The sequence below is a fragment of the Pteronotus mesoamericanus genome, unplaced genomic scaffold (genome assembly GCF_021234165.1).
Source record: "Pteronotus mesoamericanus isolate MK-2021 breed Mesoamerican mustached bat unplaced genomic scaffold, CSHL_Meso_final contig_105, whole genome shotgun sequence".
NCBI classification, from domain to species: Eukaryota; Metazoa; Chordata; class Mammalia; order Chiroptera; family Mormoopidae; genus Pteronotus; species Pteronotus mesoamericanus.
The window spans coordinates 2,682,283-2,697,039 of NW_026555006.1; the positions used below are offsets into that span (position 1 = coordinate 2,682,283).

The window sequence follows — 14,757 nt, forward strand, 5'->3', positions numbered from 1 at the left end:
CCCACCCCCCTTGCTGCTGTTCCTGAGTATGGCCTGAGTTCAGGGCTGGAGCTTCTCCATGGCAGCCACAGAGCAAGGTCTACCTGGAAGAAGAAGAGCTGGTGCTCTAGTGCATCTGTAGCATTGGGGCCACTAGGTTAAGAAGGTGGAGTGGAGCTGGAAGTGCTCAGGCTGAACTCCCCCTGTGGTGGTCTCTTCCCTTCAGCCTCCCTGGAGAGACTTCTGGGGCCAGGGAAGGCCTGCACCTAGGCAGAGGCAGCAGTCTGGTAGGAACACATCTCTTTTTAAGAATGTGTTCAGGGGAGGTCCCTGGTTGGAGCAACAGAGAAAAGACACAAATGGAATTTTCTTGGCCAATGTCCACTTCTGGGCAGAGGGAAAATGACCAGGCATTTCTTCAGCTTCGGTTAGTCTTCTGATAACCCCTTAGCTTGGGCCAGGGAAAAACCCCAGCACTTTTGGACAAGTACAAAATGTCAAATCAGGATCCCCAACCCTAGGATAGAGACCACAGGTGACACAAAAACAGATGCGAAGAACATTCCAAAACTGAAAAGGAATCATTGTCGGTGAAGGTATAAACAGTGTTTCTATGAACTGAACTCTAACCCCCAAATCCACAGATTAACAAAAATCCCCATATACTAAATCATCCCAAAATGATTATATGTGGGTTCAGGCAACACATGTCTTCTGAGCTGAGCCCCAAAGTTTGTTCTCTTAAATATATGAAATAAGAATTCTCAGCCATTGAATGAGATCCCTTTCATTTGAGATGAGAGCCCACCTAACATTAAAACATTAAAGGAATAAAAAGTGGAGCAAATTCCTTATTACAGTTGGGCCCAGGGTCCAAGGGGCGACTGATCATATTTTGGTGATAGATAAGGGGCTTGAAACACCAAGTGACAAGGTCCAAATTAGTGAAAGAAAGAAGGAAAGAAAAGCAGGAGGGAACTGTGTTCATTGTACACTAAAGGACCAGCTGCCTGGGTGCTGGTATCCGCGAGGTTCTAACTGTCCAAACCAAAGCTAACAGCGGCTTCCCACAGCCGGGCCAGATGCCGGAGTCCTGGTACTGGTCCTCCTCACATTATCTCAACATTCACATTGCGCATGTAAACAGTTTCCCGTGCTGCAGTGGAACAGCAAGCATGTCCTAGATGGAACCTGGAGACCCAAGGCAGCAGCAGTAAATAAATATCTTGCATATATGTCAAATGCTGTCCTCAGACACAACCTTACATCTTAGTAAGAGGTCGGAAAGTACCAACAAAAATGATATGTTTCCCCCCCTAAAATAATGTTTCATCTCCAGGCCAAGAAGGTCCATTTGATTTTTACCCCTCTTGCCTCTTAAAAATAGGTGACAAAGTAGAAATTCAGTGATGAAAATAAAAGGCAGAGGTGTATGAGCCCTGGCTCAACAAGACATATCAAGTACACAGCATCCTGGTGTCCTGGGACAGACAGAACTATCCTAGACACTGTGGGGAGAAGATGGGCACTGGAGAGGTATAAATTTTATTTTGTGATCACTCACACTTGAACAGTGCATTAGTCATTGCATGAGGCGAGGTGAAGGAATTAGGGAGGGTGGCAGAGTCGTAATTCTCTATAATGAGGGTTGGGAACATATACTCGTGGGTGGGATATTTTAAGTAGCTATGTTTATTATTACTTTTTTTTTTTTTCCAGCAATCTTGTAAGAGGCAGAAGTGTGACACTGAATTCTGTGAGACGAGTGTGTAGCTGGGATGGCAAAGAGCCCTTCTCTTGATGCAGGCCTCCGCTTGTCAAGGAACGGCGGGTTCCACCGCTGGGCCGTGTTTACTCTTTTGCTTCAAGGAAAAGGGTTTCTTGAGGGAACAACTTTACCTCCAATAATGATTTATTTGGGTCCAGCTGGGTTATCTAAAAAAGAAAGAAAAGAAAGAAAGCAAGCACATATTCAAAAGACTGGACCAAGTACTGTTTTCTCCATGTGACATTAGGATCCTATCCATGCACATTGATCTTGTGCGTCCTATGCACTGGCGTGAGCATTTCCACAGTTGTTATCTTATTTGAGCCTCAAAAGACCCCTGTAAGGCAGATGTTGTTATTCCCATTTTATAAGCGAGGAAACCAGGACTCAGAGAGGTCAAGTCTCATAGTTTAGTGGAAGAACTAGCATTTGACCTCAAGGCATAGGTTCAGCAGATCGGACCTCTTCCTAGGCAGGTGGACATTCCTTGCTTTCTCGTATTGCTCAGCTTAGCCAACAGAACAGATGGCCCGTAGCCAAAGATGCTGGTTAAACATCTGAGTGGCATTCTTGGGAACCCCTCCTCGGTTGGCTCCTGACTGCAGGGAGCGCCCTCCCTCTTGGTGGGATAAGAGCTAACCTTTGGGGCTCATCTTTCTGCTACAGCTCCCTGTAACGAACCACAGAATGCCTACTTTACCACATCCAGGGATGAAGAGCTCTCCTGCCGAGGAGAGGCTCCTTAGCCAGGCATGTCACAATCTCCTTGTTGGGGCTGCGTGTGTGTGGACATTTAGTTTGAAAAAAATGAGTTGATGTCCTAACATGATTATATTTTAGAAATTAAAAAATATTATTTTATAATGTGAACTATAGAGAGTAAAGCTCAACAAAATCTTGGCTCAGTTGCGACATGCTAATCATGCAGGGATCCTAAATCAGGTTAATGACCTCTTAGGCCCAGGGCAGGGATGGGACATTTTCTGAATCAACAGTGAGAAAGGAAAAATTTCCTGTTTAACAAAGGGGGTTGCAAATTTTATGATCATTTTTAATTGTTATTTTATTACAGTTGTCCCAATTTTTCCCCCTCTTTGCCTTCCTCTTCCCATCCTACTCCCCGCTCCTGCAGCCAATTCCCACTCTGTTGTCCATGTCTGTGGGTCATTAATACATGTTCTTTGACTAGTCTCTTCCCCTTCTTTCCACCATTATCCCTCTCCCCCCTGGTCACTTCACACCAGCCAGAATGGCCATTGTAGACAAATCAACAAACAACAAGTGCTGGTGAGGATGTGAAGAAAAGAGAACCCTAGTGGACCGTTGGTGGGAATGCAGACTGGTGCAGCCCCTGTGGAACACAGTATGGAATTTCCTCAAGAAACTAAAAATGGAGCTGCTTTTTGACCCGGCAATTCTGCTGCTAGGAATATACCCTAAGAATTCCTGAATCACCAATTCAAAACAACTTATGCACCCCTATGTTCATAGCAGTGCTATACACAATAGCTATGTGCTGGAAGCAGCCTAAGTGCCCCTCAGTTAATGAGTGGATCAAAAAACTGTGGTGTATTTACACAATGAAATACTACACAGCAGAAAGGAAGAAGGAACTCCTACCTTTTGTGACAGCATGGATGGAACTGAAAACTATTATGCTAAGTGAAACAAGCCAGTCAGTGAAAGACAAATACCATATGATCTCACCTGTAAGGGGAGTCTAATGAACAAAATAAACTAACGAACAAAATAGAATCACAGGAATGGAAATGTGGAACAGAGATCATCACTTTTGAAACGTTAAGAAATACTGGTTTAGTGGAAAGGACAATGGGTTTTGGAACCGGAAAGATGCTGGTTTAAATCGCAGCTGTGTTGGCTATTAGCTTTGTGGCTTTGGAGTTAGTATCAATCTTGCAGGACTGATGTGAGGATTAAATGAGAAAAAAAATATATAATTAGCACAGTGTTGGGCATAGAACTGGTATTCTACGATGGCTGCCGATGTGCTACGATTGCTACGATGTGCAAGCAACTGTAAGGATGGGCACAGATACATGGGCAGCATTAAGTGTGGGTGATGAGAGGCTGGGCAGTGTGCTCTGTCAGACACAGGAGCTCTGGGCCTGTGGGCAGAGCTGCAGCACCTTGTCCTCTGCTCAACTCGAGCCACACCTAATAAGATGGCTCTGCCGACTGGGAGGGGGTTCCTGAGGGCTGAGTGTCACAGGCAGGCTGGTGAGCTGACGGAGGAACGCTATCTTCAACTGTATCCAGATAGAACACTGGTATGCCCGGGAGGGTCATTAAGGAGACATGTCCGCCTTTAGAATCCTTTCTGCTTATAAGGAACCCAGAGCCAAGCTGCTCTTCTGGTATCTCTTGGGCTCTGGGCAGATAGGCAGGCAAGGCGGTGAGGAGGGCCCAGCCTGCCGTCCGTCTTCCAATGCACTGGGGGGCAAGCTGCTGGCAAATGTTTACCCACTTCCCCAATTAACGTACAACGCTGCGCCGGCTTCTGTCAATAAACAGAGCTGTGTTGCCTCTGCTTCCGACTCATTGGCATTTTTTTGCCCAGCTGCTTCCACTATTGTTCTTAATTAACATGCCAGAGCTTTTCCGGCATCTTCTACTTTGTTATTTGTGGTTTGTAAATATGATGTTTGCTGGAAGAAACCATAATCATAATAGTGCCAGAGCTGTGCATACTGGCAGAAGAATATGCTACAAAGCAAAAGAGGCTGGGAGGCTAGAGGTTCAGAAAACATACCCAGTTTTTACATGGGAAAGCTGTGTCCAGAGAAAGTTAAGTGATTTTTCCCTGTCACTTTAAGTTGGAGAGCTGGGATGTGAGGAGGGGGAAACTAAAACTTCCTCAACATCTATTACATGTCAGACATTGAAAATACGTTATTCCATTTAATCCCTAGGACAACTATGCAGGGTAGGTGGGGATGACAAAGTTGAGGCTCAAAATGGCTGCCACTTATTTAAGGCCTCATGGACAGTAAGGGTTGTCTATGCACCACAATGGTTGAAAAGAGAGAAGCAAACTTATATTCAAATCCCAGCTCTGTCACCTATTACTTATATGACCTCGAAGAGGTTATACAACCGGAGGGCCTCAGTTTTCTCACCTGTATGATGGGAATAATGACAGTTTCTTTTTTTTAGGTTATTGTGATAGTTAAATGAAACAATGTGGGGAAGCCTCTGGCACAGTGCCCCAGGTAGGAAGCTCTCAGTGGGTGGTAACCATTACTGGCAGGAATGTTGCCTTGGGTAGGGGACCTGGTCTGCCTAACCTCAACACTGGAGCTCAGGTCTGCACCAGGCTGCCCTTCTTATTTCTACTACAATGCCCAGCAGAAGTGCTCCATTTTCCCTGAGAGGGTGGTGTCTCAATATGTGGAGACCCCCTTTTATAGCTGTAGTGTGCTGTGCCACAATGAACTGCTCCACAGCACACAGGGCTGGGTTGGGGCTGTATATCTAGTGCTCCACATCATAAACGATTTTGTTCTCTTGAGGAATTTCAAAGCGAACAGGACAATCTGTTTTCATTCTTATTTGCCCAGCATGGACAAACAGACCGTGGGGAACCCAGGGGATACAGGGCACCATGCTTCATTTGAGCAAACTAGTGTCCATATTTTAGCGGAACCATGCTGAAGTGCTCTGGACCCCATTCAAGGACATGGAACATGCCAGGAGGGAGCTCCTGGGAGGGAAGAGCTGAAAAGACATGTTCCCTGAGAAACAGCTGAAGAGTGGGAGCTGTCTCCCTGGAGAGAGGGTGCTGAGAAGTGGCTGTGCTGCCACAGGGGCGGGGGAGGGGCTGTGTTGGTCTTCTATGAATATCCGAAGGACTGACCAGTGGACACAGAAAATGTATTCTGTGCACTTACAGTGGATTGACCTGGAATCACTGAGGTAAGGTAGCAAAGAGAACTCAGCTTTTCAGAAAGAAGATAACAGAGCAGCAGCTGCTGGTGTGGCTCCTACTGCTTCTCTTTCCCTTATCCTTTTTCCTCCTCCTTCTCTCCTTTGTCTTCTTGTTCATCACCACCACCACCGCAACTATCGTGTATTGAGTGCCTACCGTGTAGTTGGAACCATGCTAACAACTTTATATATAGTACCTTAACTAGTCCTCAAAACACCAAGTGTAGTGGGTATTTTTATTGCTATTTTATAGTTGAAGATACCATGTTTTATCTCACCCAAGGCTGCAAGCAGAATAAAGTTTCAAACTCAAGTCTGCCTCACTCCAAAGCGCATTTTAACTAGAATGCTTCTGGCCAGTATGTCAATAGACAGCCTTGGAGGGGTAGAGAGGATAGAGGTGAGTGTACTTTTTAGTGTCCTCAAGAAGCTTCCAAATAGAGGCTTACTTGAAGAACATGATGATGATGATAATAAAGTCTAACATTTATTGAGCATTTACTTTGTACCAGGCATTCCAAGCACTTTACATTTTAAAAATAATTTAATTTTCATGATAACCCTTTGGGTTAGGTTATCCGAGGTTAGGTACAATTATTATTCTCATTTTACAGATAAAGAAACTGTGCGGTGAAACAGACTAAATGACTTACCCAAGGTCTCAAAGGTATTAAAGGCAGAACCAGATATGAATCCACGCAACCTAGCTTTAAAATATACATGTTTAGCCCTTGCTGGTGTGGCTCAGTGGATTGAGTGCCGGCCTGCAAACCAAAGGGTTGCCGGTTAGATTCCCAGTCCGAGCACATGCCTGGGCTGCAGGTCAGATCCCAGCAGGGAGCACGTGAGAGGCAACCACACACACTGATGCTTCTCTCTCTGTCTGTCTCCCTCCCTTCCTCTTTCTCTAAAAATGAGTAAATAAAATCTTTTTTAAAAAAAGTAAAATAAACTGATTCTCATAGTAAAAAAAAAAAAAATTAGTATCTACATGTTTAACTCCTAGACTATTCTGCTGGAGGTGTTGCTAAAAGTAGGAGACACACAGAGGAAGGAGTTGGGTGAGATGACTCTGAGGTTGTTTCTAACCAAGCTTCCAGGATATAAGATCTTTACTTAAGAATGGCAAAAGGTGCCCTGGCTGGTGTGGTTCAGTTGGTGGGGTGCTGTTCCACAAAGCAAAGGGGTGCTGATTTGATTCCCTGTCAGGGCACATGGCTGGGTTGCAGGCTGGCCTCCGGATGGGGGTGCGTGAGAGACAGCTTGTTGGTGTTTCTCTCCCACATCCATGTTTCTCTCCCTCTCTTTCTCCTTCCCTTCCCCTCTCTCTAAAAATAAAAAATAAATAAAACTTTAAAAAAACTAAAAAAAAAAAAAAAAAAAAAAAAAAAAAAAAGGAATGGCAAAAGGTTAGGGGTCAGGAAAAAAATCCTAAAATGTTTACAAAATGGGAATACAAAAACCCAATCTGAGGTGTCTGCCATTTACTTGGGACTTTACTGAATTACTGACTAAATCAACAGAGACACTTCCAGTCAAGTTGGTGGCATAGATAAATATGGCTCGCCTCCTTACACAACCACATCAAAATTACAACTAAATTATAGAACAACCATCACTCAGAACCATCAGAAACTGAATTCAATGAAAGTCTGACAATTACAGAATTAAAGAAATCACATCCATCCAGACTGGCAGGAGGGGCAGAGATGCAGAATGGGCTGGTCCCACATCCACATGTGGTGAATAAAAATTCTGGAGGGTTATCTTGGGAGTGAGGAGTCCCAGCCCCATACCCAGGCCTCCCAGCTCAGGGCTCCAGTTAAAGGAAGGTAATACGTCCACATAACTTCTGGCTGCAAAAACCAGTGGGGATTGAGTCAGTGGAAGAAACTTCTAAAGTCTCAAGCAGTTCCTCCTAAAGAACCCACACATGGATTCACTCAGACTCTTTCCTCTGAGCTCCAGCAGTGGGGGTAGCAGCTTGAAAGGCACCAGTGGCATAGAGGGTGGAACTGCTGTGTCTAGCAACAAGGCAAGGCTGGGGAAAGGCAGGCAGAGGCCACTGTCCCTTTTCTGAACCCTCCCCACACAGAACTGGCAGGCGGGTGCCATATATGAGACTCCATCAACCTGGCTAACACTGTTTGTCCTGGCCTGGAGGTGCCCTGAAGCTCCATCCCAACCAACTTACAGCTGTTAACAGTGGCTTTTCCATATGAATGGCTCATGCTCCACAACTTCCTAAATCCTTTCAAACAAGCAACAGCCAGCCTCAGTGAGCGCCCAGCCCTCCTACCTCTTGCTAAGTGGCCCCAGGCATGGCATGAGTAGCCATGGCCTAGCTTCACAGCTTGGCTTTGCCTGAAAATCTTCAAGCCCATCACAAGCAGCAGCCATCTCAGATTGCTTTATAGCAGGTAGGTTGGCCCCAAGAAAAACACAGGTTGGCACTGACCTTGGCCTGCAACACCAAAAAACCCCAGGGTCTGTGTACCCAGTGGACAGCTACAGACCATGCTGGAGCACCTGTGTACAGCTGATCCTCCATGGAGGGTGAAGGTTAATGGTCAGTGGTCAAAGCCAGTCTTTGCAGCTGACTGGCCTGGGTAAATTCTTCCTATTTATCTGCTAATAGCAACTAAGGCTCAACTACTTTAAAAGGAGGGTGTACTCAGCCCACATGAAGGGCACACCTCAAATACTCAGCTTGGGTCACAGGGAAGGCTATGCCACTGGACTGTACAGGACACCTACCACATTAGACCATGTTACCAAGATAGGAAGTCATAGCAGTTCTACCTAATAAATAGAAACAAACACAGGGAGGCTGCCAAATCACGAAGACAAACATGGCCCAAATGAAAGAACAGATCAAAAATCCAGAAAAAGAGCTAAGCAAAATGGGGATAAACAATCTATCAGATGCAGAGTTCAAAACACTTTATAAGGATCCTCAAGGAATTAGAGAGGGCCTTAACAACATAAAAAAGATCCAGTCAGAAACAAAGGATACGCTAATTGAAATAAAGAACAATTTATAGGGAAACAACAGTAGAGCTGATGAAGCTGAGAATCAAATCAATGATTTGGAACATAAGCATTGTGTGTGATTGGAGGGAAAAAAACAACCAATCAGAACAACAAGAAGAGAAAAGAATCCAAAAAAAAAAAAAAATGAGGCTAGCATAAGCAGCCTCTGGGACAACTTCAAGCATATCAACATTTGCATCATAGGGGTGTCAGACAGAGAAAGAGCAAGAAATTGGAACTCTATTTGAAAAAATAATGAAAGAAAACTTCCCTAATTTGATGAGGGAAAAAGACATGCAAGTCCAGGAAGCACAGAGAGTCCCAAACAAGAGGATGCAAAAAGGCCCACTCCAAGGCACATCATAATTAAAAGGCCAAAGGTTAAAGATAAAGAGAGAATCTTAAAAGCAGCAAGAGAAAAGCAGTTAGTTACCTACAGGGGAGTTCCCATAAGACTGTCAGCCGATTTCTCAAAAGAAACTTTGCAGGCTAGAAGGGATTGGCAAGAGATATTCAAAGTCATGAAAAGCAGGGACCTACAGCCAAGATTGTTCTGTCCAGTCAAGATACCATTTAGAATTGAAGGGTAGATAAAGATTTTCCCAGACAAGAAAAGAACTGAAGGAGTTCACCATCACCAAACTGTTATTATATGAAATGTTAAAGGGACTTATTTAAGAAAAAGAAGACCAAAAACTATGAACGATAAAATGGCAATACATACATACATAACTATCAACAATTGAATATAAAAAACAAACTAAGCAAACAATAAGAACAGAGAGAGAATCATGGATACAGACAGTGTTTTGATGGTTGCCAGATGGGAGAGGAAGTGGGGGAATGGGTAAAGAGGTGAGGGGATTGAGAAGTACAAATAGGAAGTTACAGAATAGCCATGGGGATGTAAAGTACAATATAGGAAACAGAGAAGCCAAAGAACTTATATGCATGACCCATGGACATACACAACAGTGTGGGGATTGCCGGAGGGAGTAGGGGGTGCTGGTTGGAGGGGAGTGAAAGGGGAAAAACTGGGACAACTGTAATAGCATAATCAATAAAATATAATTAAAAAAAGATTAAAAAATACATTAACAGAGAAACCCACCTTTGGGTCTCCTTGGAGGAGAACGGGTATTCTCAGATAAGAGGTATGGCCTGATTTTGTCTACATTAGAAAAGGAAATTCAACCATCCTGACATTTTATTCATTATACTTAGGAAAACTGAATGGATAGATTTTCTCACTAAATTAATAATGCCAAACAGTCCACCTCCTTCATTTTTTAGGTGGTCAATTGAGGGTCAGAGAAGTCAAGTCACTTGGCCCAGGTCACACAGTTGATAAGGTGTAGATGCAGTACTCTGCCCCAGAGTTTCTGACTTCTATTTTGGGATTCTTTCTGGCCACACCATTCTGCTTCTCACTTTTTTTTTTTTAAATACCTGAGCATAAATATCATACTACTAGTATGCTAGGAGCTACTTGAGGGCAGGGGCTGAGTAATATTAAAAAGAACAGTAGCAGCAAAGCAATATATGTATAATGTAATACTTGATAGTGTGCAAGATATACAACAATTAATAATCATGTACGGTGGGTATTACTATCAATACTTTTAATTTTCTTTAATTTTGCCAAGGAAATGCTTTTAGTTTGTAGCTGAATAAAAGAAAGTCTGGATCTAATATTTTCCTATTTAGAAAAAAATGCTAGGTTCAACAAATGGAGCTGAAAAAACTGAACACCTATATGCAAATAACTGAATCTACATGCATACCTTACTCCCTTTATACAAATTAACTCAAAATGTAAAACATAAAACTATGATATTCCTAGGAGATAATATAGGGGGGAAAAGTCTAAATGACCTTGAGATGGTAATAACTTTTTAAATACACCACCAAAGAAAGGCCCAATCCAAGAAAGAAATAATTGATAAACTAAACTTCATTAAAATTGAAAACTTCTGCTCTGTGAAAGACACTGTCAAGAGGAGGAGATACTGTCAACAGACTGGTAAAATATTTGCAAAAGGCACATCTGATAAAGAACTACTATATAAAATATACGAAAAACTCTAAACTCAGTAATAAGCAAACAACTCAATTATAAAGCAGGCCAAAGACCTGAAAGACACCTCACTAAAAATAAGTGTATGACAAGATGTTCCACATCATATGCCACTAGAAAATGCTAATTAAAACTGAGGTACCACTACAAATCTGTTAGAATGGCCAAAATCCAGAACACCGACAAATGGTGGCGAGAATGTGGAGCAACAGGAACTCTCATTCATTGCTGTTGGGAATGCATAATGACACTGCTACTTTCAAATGCAGTTTGGTGGTTTCTTAAAAAAGAATCATATTCTTACTAGATAATCCAGTAATTGCACTCCTTGGTATTTACCCAAAGGAGCTAAATATGTGCATTCATGCAAAAACCTTCACAGATTTTTATAGCACCTTTATTTATAACTGCCAAAACCTGAAAGCAACCAAGATGTGCAAACAAGAAATGAGCTATCAAGCCATGAAATGACATGAAGGAATCTTAACAGCATATTATTAAGAGAAGAAAGCCAATCTGAAAAGGCTACATATCAACTATTTGACTTTCTGGAATAGATAAAACTAGGGAATAGTAAAAAAAAAAATGGCTAGTTGTCAAGGGTTTGGAGGGAGAGATGAGTAGGCAGACCACAGAGGGTTTTTAGGGCAATGAAAATACTCTGCATAATGCTATAATGATAGATATATGTCATTATATATTTATCCAAACCCATAGAATATACAACATCAAGAGTAAACTTTAATGTCAACTATGATTATAATGTCAAGGTAGGTTCATCAACTGAAACAAACAGACCATTCTGATGGGGAGTACTGGTAATGGGGCAGGCTCTGTCTAGGTGGGGCCAGGGGTTATATGAGAGCTCTCTGTATTTTCTGCTCAATTATGCTGTGTTACCTAGAGCTGCTCTAAAAAACTAAGTCTTTAAAAACATATTAGGTTGGATTTTTTTTCAGGTTCTTGATATATTTTAATAGTTTATGGGGTTGCTCGGAAATCATGCCTTGGGAATCAGCCTCACTCTGTAAAGGAGGAAACCAGACGCAGAGATTGGGTTTACACACAGCATAACTGGTAGAGGCAGAACCAGAACCCAAGCCTTCTGACTTGTTTCCTCATCATTTCCGTTGCAGCTCCTCTGCCTCCCACAAGTGGCCTGATAGGATTCTCTGTCACTCCATGAGTTACAGCCTTTATGTTCAGTGTGTAGAAATGGTAAGCAATAAACCACCAATGGTTTCTCAAAGTGTATTCTTGCTTTTAGACAAAAATTTGCATTTCAGAAAGTTCCAGCATCTTCAAGGAAAGAAAAGCTCTGTTCTTGCATTTTCTCTAGTATTTGCCCGCTCCCTTCCGGCAACTGACACAGCAACCACTTTCTAGAGTATATGCTGGCAGCACTGAGAGCAGAGGGAGCCCTGCACAACTGACCCCCAGGGGCAGCCCTCTGCCACACTAGCAGAAAATTTATAAGCCTTTTGTAGCCCACACAGAGAGCAAACACTAGACTCTCATCCATAACCCATCCTTTTCTACCCTGCCCCATGTGAATGACAACCAGGCGCCATCCTCTACATCTGATGCAGACCACACAGACACACCACAGTAAATTTCCCCACATATAAGGAAATCCACCCCTACAGTTATGCACCATCTCCTTTTGCAAATTTTCCCTTACCTTTCAGACCTCAGCAAGCTCTCCCTTCTCCATATTCCTCTGTACTGACTGTCAAGACTGTACATTTCCTAATGTCAGGATGTAAAGGGCCAGAATGTACAGGTTCCAGTTCTGGTTCTCGTGGTGCAACTTTGGACAAGTCACTTTTCTTCTCTAGGCTTTAATTTACATTTTTAAAAGTAAATTTACATAACTTAAAAGTGTGGGTGAGTGATTCAACAGTCAATTGGGCTAGAGTTGGGCTTGGAAATAGAACACCTACATTCACATTCCAGCTCTTAGCAATGTCAGTAAAATGCTCAGAGCTCCAGCTTCCTTTTCCACTGGGTGAAAGGGTTGTTGTAGGGGTTAAAATGGCCATCACAGAGCCTGACACATGGAAGCTACTGTGATTCAATGCCTTCTCCATGTCTAGTAGATGTCATCTGTATGGTGTGAGCTTACCAATGGTTGGAATGGTCGAAGTGTGACCTAGGGAAGGACACTTGGATTGGATTCCCATTGCTATAACCTCCTAGCTCTCTGGTAAGCATGGGCAAGTTACCGAACCTTCTGGTTCATTGTTCCTTTACTTATAAAATTGAGACTTCCCTTTCCTTTCCCTTTTCTGGAGCCAACCTTCCCTCCTGTTTTAAGTATAAGGTATGAGGGGCCTGCAGTATCCAGTTGTAACAAGGATTGGGTGGGCAAGTCTTTTCTTTAGGGGCAAAGAATATATCAGTAAGCCCCTTGGCCGCAGATCTCAAGCTACAATCTCTGATCAACCATTTCAGTAACGAAGGTGATATTTTTATCCCCACCTGAGTCCTACATCTATCTTTCAATTGGTCTTGTCTTTCCATTAGTCTTGAACTGGTTAAGTGAAAGGATTATTATTAATGGCCCTTAAAACCCCAAGTAACCCATAGCACTGAGCAAGTGCTTAACAATTATGATTTGGTGTAATCTGATACAGGGCTAGAGCTCTTTTTTTTTTCAAAGTCTGTTTGGCCTTGATTAGAAGATGAGAGAGGCCCCCAGTCAGAACATAAATCAATTCAAAAACATATTTCCAATCTGCAACATAAAGCTATAACAAAGCTTATTCTTAAAGAGATGCTTCTTTAAACCCAAGTTATTTGAACACAAAATGAGTGTGCTCATAATCTTCCTGAAGAATGCATTAATAATAATGATGACTCTTATTTTACAGCTTTCAAAGCACTTTCCCATATAGTACCTAAACTTCAGAGCTATCCTAAGAGATTGGGCTGATTTATCCTCATTTTTACAAATGAGAACACCAAAGCTCAAACAGGAACATTATTTACACACAGTGATACAACTAGAAACTCGTGGCGCTCCCATTTGGCCGCAGGTCTTTTCCCTTTCTGAGCTCTCTCTACTCTATGAGGCAGCACAAAGGCCACGCAGGTAAATTCCCAGATTACAGTGAGGCTGAATATATCTGTTTTTGATTTTGTTCAAAATTAGCATTTACATTGAACTTAAGGGAACAACTAATCTTTTTGGTATGTGATGAGTGACCTATTCTGTTAGTACTCCATTAGAAAAATATGCATATTAACTATCACGAGTTTAAAAAATAATTGTTAATGTCATACTACCAAAAAAGTTACCATATATTTGATATTTTTTTAAATGCCAAGCACTATACTAGTTTTCTATATATTCTCTAATTAAATGGTCACAACACTTCCATGAGATAAGTAAGTACCTATTATTCCCATTTTGTTGATGAATTCTCTGAAATAAAAAGTGATCAATGGACTTGCCCGAGATTACAAGGCTAGGAAAGATGAGGCCAGAATTTGCACCCTGGTTTGTGTGAGCTTCTAGCCTGTATTCCAGCATCGCCCTTCCTTGCCTCTTAACCTCTGATCCTACTTTTAAACAGGAGACAGTTAATGCAACTAGCTGGCTTTCCCTTGGGCATAAAGCGAGCAGGCACTCTGTAGCGTTGTTGTGGCTCACAGCCCTGTTGTGGTATGGGCTTTGCTGTTCCCCATGGGTTATCTTTTCTTACTGTCACCTTGGTCCTAATCCCTAATTGCTCATTTTCTTTAAACACCTTTTGATGAATTGGGAATCCCTAAAGAGGGAAGTTACACCCACAAAATATCAGAGGGAGAACTTAAGAGCTGAACTGCTGATCATGTGCTGATCAGGGTGTGAAAGTCTTTTGTAACTGTAAAGTCTTTTGCAAACATAAGGGGTTACTAATTATCATGATCATCATCATCAACCACTACCAGTTGCAGCTCCTAGCAAATT

General features: G+C 42.5%; 1 protein-coding gene across 1 annotated transcript in view; it reads right to left on the reverse strand.

Moving 5' to 3' along the window:
* Positions 1-1,655: 1,655 nt before the first annotated feature.
* The window catches only part of FAF1 (Fas associated factor 1), a 394,387-nt gene continuing 381,285 nt past the window's right edge, over positions 1,656-14,757 (reverse strand). The window contains exon 19 of the mRNA XM_054572862.1: positions 1,656-1,914. Within this exon, the coding sequence (XP_054428837.1) occupies positions 1,831-1,914 (84 nt within the window). The 3' untranslated portion in view covers positions 1,656-1,830. The remainder of the gene's footprint in view (positions 1,915-14,757) is intronic.